The sequence below is a fragment of the Saccostrea cucullata genome, unplaced genomic scaffold (assembly GCF_032062105.1).
Source record: "Saccostrea cucullata isolate Sc308-1 unplaced genomic scaffold, CSIRO_AGI_Scuc_v1 ctg355, whole genome shotgun sequence".
Classification (NCBI taxonomy): Eukaryota; Metazoa; Mollusca; class Bivalvia; order Ostreida; family Ostreidae; genus Saccostrea; species Saccostrea cuccullata.
The window spans coordinates 201,333-212,408 of NW_026939235.1; the positions used below are offsets into that span (position 1 = coordinate 201,333).

General features: G+C 35.3%; 1 protein-coding gene across 1 annotated transcript; it reads right to left on the reverse strand.

Annotated features, from left to right (window-relative positions):
- Window positions 1-2,185: 2,185 nt before the first annotated feature.
- LOC134252606 (uncharacterized) lies at window positions 2,186-3,244 on the reverse strand. Its single transcript, XM_062735102.1, has one exon. It carries the CDS (start codon window positions 2,951-2,953, stop codon window positions 2,186-2,188), a length of 768 nt encoding a protein of 255 aa, XP_062591086.1. The 5' UTR covers window positions 2,954-3,244.
- Window positions 3,245-11,076: the final 7,832 nt, after the last annotated feature.

Here is an 11,076-nt window from a genome sequence, read left to right on the forward strand (position 1 = left end):
AAACTACAATTGATTTACTTATAAGAGTTACTGCCCTTTGCCCAATAAAATTATGCACCAGTTATTACTGCACTAAATAACCTGGTTTATCCTTATGAGATAAATCCTATTATTTAGTGACTATAAATCCCCCTTTTTAACCTTAAACTTTTTTATAAAACACCATCCTTATAAACCTGGCCTAAACCACATTAGAAATAAAAACAACATTTAATTATGTTTGGCGTGCTTGTCATGACCTTTTATTATATGTACATTTTAATATGTAATTCACAAATATATGCGCCGATTACAATTATATGGCAGCATAAATATAGATGAGACAGCAATAGAAATACCACCTGGATCCAAGGAGCCTGGAGACAACAGTACCCCCCGGAGACGGTATTCTATGCAAAATTATGCCAAATGGTACATATGACAAAGTCGAATGTACCATCCGCCATAAAACAAGGCGGCAATTTTGCCCCTTCAACAAATTGAAATATTCAAAACAATCAAAGTATTTGCACAAAATGCGCACAAAGAGGTGAAATTCACCAACATTCAAAATTTAATATAAAGTTGGCTTAAGTTGCGTCAGATGCGCTCATGATAAAATTGCGTCAGATGCGCTCATGATAAAATTGCGTCAGATGCGCTCATGATCCAATTCAAAATAATAAAAATTGCGACAGATGCGCTCATGTTCAAATTGAAAATAATTCAATCAAATTATATGACAACACATATCGATATACACCTAACCATGACAAGCACAACCATTTCAAGGAAAGGTCCTGTTCTGAAATTTACAAGATAAAATTCGTTTCAATGCACCCTTTACAGTATTAATAAACAAATCATTGCCTAAATCTGTCATGTGAACACCATCTGAACGGAATAAATTCCTTTGATTTGCAGTTATATCTGGGTACTTAATAGCTGCTCCATTTAATTTATTTAATACAAAAGATGCAACTGAACTATTAATTCTCCGCCTACATTTTTCTCCTTCAGTGTTAGCTACTACATTTGACCAGTTTCTGCGTTGCAAGATATGAGACCAAATAATAATGCAATTTGGTAATCTTTCTTTTATTTTTGCTAAATTAGCCTTTATCATCATTTGTATACCCCTTAAAGTGTTATGCTGTTGACCAATGTTGTTCCCCCCACAGTGAATAATAATGATATCTGGAGTTCTGTTACTGACTAATAAAAAGTCTAATGTTGGGTTTAATTGCTCCCATACCATTCCGCGAATTCCATGCCACAATATTTTCGTTTGGCCTAATCCCAGGTCTGACTGATTAGATTTGACTGCATAGCTATGTGCCCAATGTACAATTGAAGATCCTATAATCCAAATGACCCCTGTAGAAAATCAATGCATCAATTTCAATCAAATATTTTACATAATTTCTATCAATAACCTTAACACTTGCATCTAAGTATTTAAAGGACGAATGTATGATTTATATGCTGTTGATTTCCATCTTCCCTTTTGTTGAATTTCACTTTCAGACAACCCTTCCAAATACAAGTGAGTAGCACCCCCAATGCGAAACGAGTGGGTTTTGTAATTCGAAGTTTTGATATCAAGAAATTTTAAGGATTTATGTAACATGCTAGAAAACTGAAACTGTGTCAATGGCTTTGAGTTAAAGTCGGCAAAATACACATCCCTATCAATTTTGCTAGACAGCAGAGAAAACTCCTTCAACAAATTCACCATCAGTACTGATTCTGACGTGTTAGGTACCCAGACTGAAGCCCCAGAGCCTAATTGGTCCGTTTTTGAACTTTTTATAAACACTGATATTCCACTGCCTAAAATCTGAATATCACCCCTTCTTAAATCTATAACTTCACTTACTCTTAACAATGCAAAGAATTCTAAGGCAAAAGATGACTGAAATAATACTGCTACATACGTTGAGAATGCCAAATGCGGTGCAACAATGCCAATGTGATTGGTCGACGCATATCACAAGACAAAGATGACTTTTTGTACCCTGCCATCGACTTCTTCACCAAAAAGGTCTCCAACGGATTGTTCCAACCATTTAAATTAATTAGAAAACTTATCCCATCCTTTACTATCTCTACTTTTTTAATCGAAACTGAATGTCATATTCTTGCCAACCCTGATACATATTATCTGCCCCCCCCCTCTTTATCGTTGCCTTCTTTTCTTGTCTTCCTATTTCTTACTTGGTGGTTGCATATAAACTAACCAGAGTTCTGCATCCACAGATGCCCAACTGATTGCCGAGTTGAATGACTTTTTTAATCGAAACTGAATGTCATATTCTTGCCAACCCTGATACATATTATCTGCCCCCCTCTTTATCGTTGCCGTATACCTGAACAAAGACAATGCTTCAGTAGGATGCTTCACTAAATAAATTGATCCATAAATCAAAAAAGCATCCACCCACTGAGATATGTTCACAATTTTTTGTTCTTTAGTTTTGGGTTTAAGTTGGAATGCACCATCCTCAAAAACTATTTGATTTGTAGGTGTAGACGTGGGGTCGTGAAATAATAGTTTGTTGAGATGAACAAATTCATTGTTATATATTTTTTCTTTCAAACTTTGCGATACGTGAACACCTAGGGGGGAAGCTGTACTTATAAATGGTAAAGGCAAAGCCAAAGAATCAACTGTGTGTATTGTACCTGGGTTAGCTGTGCTCCCAGTCCCCTGTTCATTAACCACGTCCTGCTGGGTCTGTATGGCTTGTTCCATCACGCTGTTAACCGGAATACCGGTGGCTATAGTAGCAACCTGGGGAAGCGTCGCCGTCGACACGGTTGACGTGGCTGTAGTACCTTGAGGCCTAGTCCGTGTAATGGCCGCCTGGGTTCGTGGCATGGTCCTAACCGCAGTGGAAACGGCTGCAGCAGCTTGACCTCTAGGACGGGCATAAGGACTCTTAGACTTCGATTTTCTGGGAGCTCGCAACATCTTTCCAGTTTATTTTATCGATGCCAATGATGGATGTCGATTTAAACAAAATTTGTCGGACACTAAAATTTCGTGTGTTCTGCTCTGAGGGTTGATGAAGAAAAAGGAAGAGTTAAATGCGCATGCTCACCAAATTAAAGACAAGTTTGCGCATGATCACGACATAGAAAAAAAGGGGTACACCACAGGGAAACTACAATTGATTTACTTATAAGAGTTACTGCCCTTTGCCCAATAAAATTATGCACCAGTTATTACTGCACTAAATAACCTGGTTTATCCTTATGAGATAAACCCTAATATAAACATTGACCCAAAAAACGACAAGATTACATTTATATTATGCCTTTGCATATTTTGATTCATTTTAGGACCTCAAATCAAATTGAATATTAAGAAATTGTTATCTCAAATGTTCACGTCATATAGCTTACTTATGACGTCATATCATATAGGCGAGTCGAATATTTTGTTATAACCTTACTATACCTGCGTATTATTTATTTATTTTACGTTCTATTTGTCACCGAGTTTGTACTTGTTGCCATTTTTATCATATATACTCGTCGAACACGTTTGATTAGTGTGGTCAATTATTTATACTGAGTGTTGGCTAGTATTTGTCATATTAGATATATTCGCCGGGAGCTTAACTTTACCAATGCTTAGGGATCTTGGGTGTGTGCCTTTTATATAACACATGCTGTTTGAACTAAGGTGTGTTTTGTTTCCCCTGTTGAGTGATCTTGGGATTCAGTGATGTCTATAGCAGCGTTGAAAGCAAGACCTGCGGACCGACAGTATGTTTATCGTGACTAAAATTGTATATATTGCTTTGTTCGGGATGGGAGGATTTGTGCATATGGACAGGAAGGGATTTTATGGTGGACAATTGACGATATAGCGACGTGGTGTGAAAATTGACAGTGACAACTATGATTGAACTTTCAGCCGTGTTTTGTTCATTGTACATATTTAGATAAATTTATTATTTAATTTTTATAAATATTGTTGTTTCTTTGTACACAGGAGGTCTGCCAAAATATTATTTGTTTTGTTTAGTAAATTCTGATTTTAAGAATCCATCACAACTTGAGCCCAGTTGTGTCAGGAATACATTATACATTTACCTCGCTTTCTCCTTGGATAACAAAGTTAGAAATAATTTGCTAATGCTGCATATATGTCAATAGGTCTCCAAAATTACTTAAAATGAACCGGTAGAGAAAGGGTTAATGAATTTTTACAGATTCTTTATTGCTTAATGCTTCATAGACATAACAAAAATTGCAGTAAATATAAAAATGAAACAGATGTTATGAGTTTGCATTTTTAGTTTTACAAAAGATAACGAACGCGAGCCCTACAGATAAAAAGTAATTAAAGAGGCTGAACAATAGAAATAAACTTTTAAACCAGACGGTCCCACGAAATAAATCATGGGAATGCAGCTGCTACTTATTTCTTTTTTTTATCACAAAATGTATTTGGTAAAAGTGAAGAAGCATTGAAGTGATCAGAGGTCATATATTTGGATAAATTAGCTACAACAAATAATATTTAAAGATTATGCAAAAGATTGGAAATTATTTTAAAAGTGCATTAAAAGTTTAAAACGTACTCAAGGTCAGAAGTAGTAGTTATTAAATTCAAATTAAAATTTAACCCCATCCCCGCAATCACGCATATACCGTTGCCCCATTATCACGCACTTTAACGCATATACCTTTACCCCACAATCAAGCACTTTAACGCACATTTCGTTTTGGACGTTTTTTACTCAAATAATGGGTAAAGTTTTGATTTTATGGCAATAAATGATGAGATAAAAATATTTGAATAATATAATTCTAAAATATTTCGTAAATAAAAGTACTTTTCTTCATTTAGATATGTCTAAGTCGTTCGATTTATTAGACAAAACTTGGGATGCGAGGAAAATTAAGAAGGTCTTTCTTTTGACACTCAATAAGCTCACCACTTGAACCGCTGGGTTGGTGATGTAGAAATCCCCCAAATCTTGTGTGAAATGGGATCCTTGATCCAGAATTTATGAAATTCAACAAATGATTTTTGTATGTAAAAGTTTGATAAAAGCGTTTGCAGAAATCGACAGAAGGAACGGCCGGGTAAAATTACAACAACAACAACAACAACAAAAAAAGATTTAAGTAAATTCACATTCATACAACTGAAGAGAAAAGAGGTTTGTTCATGGAAAAAAACACTTTGTTTTAAATTTAATTTACATTTAATCTTATTTCTTGTTCGATTTAAATTCAAATTCGTTAATATACAATCTTATTGTTTCTGCCTTATCACACAATAACATGGGGATACAGGAACGACAATATCATGTTGAAAAAGAATTAATTAAAATTTGAATGATTCATTTAAGCATTGAATTCATATTTTGGATGTCTTCGGTCCTATAACACACCTGGCCGTGCCGACAAATTGAATACCGCGCGTTAGCGCGGTATGATAAATTTGTCGGCACGGCCAGGTGTGTTATAGGACCGTAAACAGCCAAAAATATGAATTCAATGCTTATATTTACATTCTCTAATTTTCCTTCTTCATAATTGCTTATTTCGTCAACATTTAATGTGAATTTAGCGCCCTTCAAAACTAACGTGGTTAATAGACGTAAGAGCCGTTTGTGACGTCAGATGACGTTAAGTGACGTTGCAAAGTTAAATTACGCAAACAAACATTGCGATTAAAAAAGTGACAAATTAATTCTTAACGCACATTACGTTGATTTCTACTTTAATTTTTCAGGGTTGTAGTTTTTCATTAAATTGAAATAAAACATATTACATTTTGGTGTTTCTAGAGTATTGAAAATGCATGTAGTTCCTACTGTGTATTCTAACTCGCGGTGACAAGGTTTCGCGTGTGTTATAGAAATTTGAACGTCGTGGATTTCTAATGGATTTGATAAGGAAAATTATACTGAATGTAAATATAATCAAGTTAACGTTCCAATATCCGTAAAAAGGCTTTGCACATACTCGTATGTTTTGATTTTTAAAACTATACGTCTATACATAAAACAAGGTATTCGGGAAAATTTTATGCGAGTATACTAAATACTTGTTTGACATTCTTAGAAACAGGTGTGAACTAAAACTCACTAGTAATATCCACTGTGAATATAAAATGTTATGTAAATTAAAATTTACACAAGTTCAGTTATGGTCAGATGCACGGTCAATTATAGGAAGTTGAAATCAGATTCAACAAAAATAAATCCCACCATATGGCAGGCCACAACAAAATGTGTGTTAACGGATAAACAGGCAGCTGGCATCGGATCTTAACAAAAATTGATTCCATCATATGCTGAAGTGAAGAATGTGCTAAAATTTCAAGTATGTTGAATGAGTTGTTGCTGTGAGAACTGCGAACAAAACTTTATTATGGACAGAAACAAGCATCTAGACAGACGGACAAACACATTTGACATTCACCTTATGAATGGACAGTTAACTCTTGACTAAATCAAAGGGTAGTGCAGAGATCCATTTTGATGAGCAATGCATTTAGGCGCTTAGAACTTGATTCTTGGGTGGGGGGGGGGCATCTTTGACCAACAGCAATCTTCCCTGCAATTCATCCCCGGAATTACTACAGTCCCTGAAACGTTCTACTTTCCCATTTTTCCCTTCGCTCACCGTTCGTTCAGTGTTCGTTCACAGTTTGTTCAGCGTGCGTTCACCGTTCGCTCTCCGTTCACAGTTTTGCGTTCACCGTTTACCGTGCGCTTGCGTTCACCGTTCACAAAACGTTCACCGTTCGCTCTTCGTTCCGTTTACTCTGCGTTCACCTTGCATTCACCGTTCACTTATCGTTCAGTCTTTATTGTCATTCGGAATTTCTCCGAAGTGAAAGGACTTATCTTTTTTATGGTAAGGATTTACACGTTTTTTTTAATTAAATAACTAAGATATCGTGTTTGAAGAATAATTATTTCAATGCAAGAAGTATCTACGATATTTATATTTCTATTATTTTAACTAAGCTGTTTCTTTATTCAAAAAATTTCCCTGGAAAATACCTGTAATACATTAAGAACCTACATGCAAGTAGAACGATGCTAAAATATGAAATTTAAATAAGGGCAATGTACAAATACTTCAAGCGCGGCATTTGAAATCGTTAATGGATGGATAATATTTCAAGTCTTTTACAAGACAAGAATATACCAAAAAATATTTCTAACACGTATTCAAAGAAAAAAATGCACGAAAACATGCTAGAACTACATATAGGTCTGAGAATTATGGATAGTACTGCAGATATTCAGTAAATTAAATATTTGTAGAGCGAATTAAATTGATAGTGTGATTTTAAATTAAAGAAAAGACCAACTGTTTAAAATTATACATGAGAATTTTTGTTCTACTTCAGGTATATAAAGTGTATAATTAGAAAAAGAAAAAAAACCTTCCTTCACCGTAACGAAATGATATGTTTCCATTCAGTATGATTAAGAGCCCCCCCCCCCCCCCCCCCCCCCCCCCCCCGGTGCCTTTTCTCCCGAAATCCAATTCTTACTTAGTATTTTCAGTATATATTGAATAATATTCAATGTGTATTGTAACACAAAAAAAAATCATTCTTAAAACAAACATCAAAACAATCATTATATACATACATGTACCGACAGTGGTATTTTGATTTGGCAGGGATTGTGCTTCAAATTCAATTTCAAACTTAATCCTTCCCGGTGTATACATTTATGACCATTATTTATTTATTTTTTCCGTAGAAAAGCGAAAATCAAGCGTAGAAATGATGTCCAAAATGCTAAAACTTCTTTGAAATACTAAATGACTCTTTGACTTCGGCATGTTCGTTGAAGCGAGGTTTCAACACCTCCATTGTGTCTAATTATTTTGATTGACAGGACAAATACGTGCACTTCGAGTGAACCTTGGGAACTTGATGAAGGAAAATAAAAGCCGACGCTTAAAGCTGTCAAATGGATTTGTTAATCTTAAAAAAAAAAAAAAACAAGAGGCCCATGGGCCACATCGCTCACCTGAGCAATAAGGGTAGGAAAAAGTGCAAAATGGCTTTTTATTGTAAAGTTTATATCCAAAAGTAGTCCCATGACCAATCATGGATTTGCTATTTTTTAGAAAATGATCGTTAAAGAATTTTCCTATATATGTCTTTAAAAACTTTGGTCGGCCATTTTGGCCCTGCCCTACCCCTGGGGGCCATGATTTCAAAAAAATTGAATCTACACTACCTGAGCATGCTTCCATATAAATATGATGAATTATGGCTTTGTCATTTTTGAGAAGATTATTTTTAAAGAATGTTCCTATATATTTCTATGTTAAAATTTGGTCGGTCATTTTGGCCCCGCCCTACCCCTGGGGGTCGTGATTTGAACAAACTGGAATCTACACTACCTGAGCATGCTTCCATATAAATTTGATGAATTATGGCTTTGTCATTCTTGAGAAGAAAATTTTTAAAGAATTTTCCTATATATTTCTATGTAAAACTTTGTTCGGCCATTTTGGCCCCGCCCTACCCCCGGGGGTCATGATTTGAACAAACTTGAATCTACACTACCTGAGCTTGCTTCCATATAAATATTATGAATTATGGCTTTGTCATTCTTGAGAAGAAGATTTTTAAAAAAAAATCCTATATATTTCTATGTTAAACTATGGTCGGCCATTTTGGCCCGCCCTACCCTCGGGGGTCGTGATTTGAACAAACTTAAATCTACACTGCCTGAGCATGCTTCCATATAAATATGATGAATTATGGCTTTGTCATTCTTGAGAAGAATATTTTTAAAGAATTTTCCTATATATTTCTATGTAAAACTATGGTCGGCCATTTTGGCCCGCCCTACCCCTGGGGGTCATGATTTGAACAAACTTGAATCTACACTACCTGAGCATGCTTCCATATAAATTTGATTAATTATGGCTTTGTCATTCTTGAGAAGAAAATTTTTAAAGAATTTTTCTATATATTTCTATGTAAAATGTTGGTCGGCCATTTTGGCCCCGCCCTACCCCCGGGGGTCATGATTTGAACAAACTTGAATCTACACTACCTGAGCTTGCTTCCATATAAATATGATGAATTATGGCTTTGTCATTCTTGAGAAGATTATTTTTAAAGAATGTTACTATATATTTCAGTGTTAAACTTTGGTCGGTCATTTTGGCCCCGCCCTACCCCCGGGGGTCGTGATTTGAACAAACTTAAATCTACACTACCTGAGCATGCTTCCATATAAATATGATGAATTATGGCTTTGTCATTCTTGAGAAGAAGATTTTTAAAGAATTTACATAAATATTTCTATGTAAAACTATGGTCGGCCATTTTGGCCCCGCCCTACCCCCGGGGGTCATGATTTGAACAAACTTGAATCTACACTACCTGAGCATGCTTCCATATAAATATGATGAATTATGGCTTTGTCATTCTTGAGAAGAAGATTTTTAAAGAATTTTCCTATATATTTCTATGTTAAACTTTGGTCGGCCATTTTGGCCCCGCCCTTCCCCCGGGGGTCATGATTTGAACAAACTTGAATCTACACTACCTGAGGATGTTTCCCCATAAGTTTCGTTTTTCCTGGCACAGTGGTTCTTGAGAAGAAGATTTTTTAAATATGCCACCAAATTGTCTTTAATTCCCAATTTTCTCCCCTTGAATGAGGGGCCCTTCATTTGAACAAACCTGAATTCCCTTTACCCAAGGATACTTTGTGGCAAGTTTGGTTGAAATTGGCCCAGCGGTTCTTGAAAAGAAGTCGAAAATGTGAAAAGTTTACAGACAGACAGACAGACAGACGGACGCCGGACAAAATGTGATCAGAAAAGTTCACTTGAGCTTTCAGCTCAGGTGAGCTAAAAATGATTACTTTGACTGTCTGGAATATTAGAAAAAAAATTACATGAATTTTTTTTCGATGCAACAGATATCTGAGAATCAAGAGGTCTTACATCTCTCTCTCTCTCTCTCTCTCTCTCTCTCTCTCTCTCTCTTGATTTTACATTTGTCCTGTTACATGTAAATAAAATCTAAACAAATATATTGTTTATTTAGGTCTGAAAATCTAATCTATTACAAATAATTTGAATGCCTGTCTCCATTATCTTTTCCGAGTATAATCACGGTCGGGAAATGTCTTCAGATATACATATACATGTAAATCTTTGCTGAAAAAAATAATCATAAAAAATAAAAATAACAAATACATATATAATTTCATTGCATTAAAATTTTTAATACGGGTGTATTTATGCAATATGTCAACAGACCTTTGTAAATTAATAAAAAAGAAAATCGTTATTTTACACGGAATCGCCGTGGCATCGAAATATAAAGTATAAAGTTTTTACAACTGTGGTACAATCATACAATGTAATAAATTCATTCTATAAGTAGTAGTTTTTTCTTCTGAAGACCACATTATTTTATTAGTTAAAAGAATTTATTTTTATTTTATCAGTAAATTAATTTTATGTTTTATACTACACGTGTTCGGTAACAATTACACAGGTTTTACGCAATAAAAATCGTTTTATGAAAATATTGAATTAAAACATCATACTTATGTGCAGAATTTTTTAAAAATTATTTACTCACTTATTTATCTATTGTTTATTTATATTTTAGCATCTAACAATAGAATACAACAGAATAGTTTAAATGCAAGGGAAAAATCTGAGGCATTCCGAATAAATCGTTCATCTTGCGTTCACCGTTCGTTCACCGTTCACCGTTTGCGCTCCGATCGAGTTGTGCGTTCACTCGCTGTTCTCCGTTCACACATCGTTCACCAAGTTGCGTTCTCCGTTCACACATCGTTCACTCACCGTTCGCTCTGCGTTCGTTCACCGTTCGTTCAGCGTTCGCTCACCGTTCAGGTGGGAAAACAGAACGTTTCAGGGACTGTACTATATTCATTATTACCGGCATTTTTTTCTTCGATCACAAGCTTGTTACAGTCCCTGAAACGTTCTACTTTCCCATTTTTCCGTTTGCTCAACGTTCGTTCACCGTTCGTTCTTCATTCACAGTATTGCGTTCACCGTTCACCGTGCGCTCGCGTTCACCGTTCGCTCTTCAAT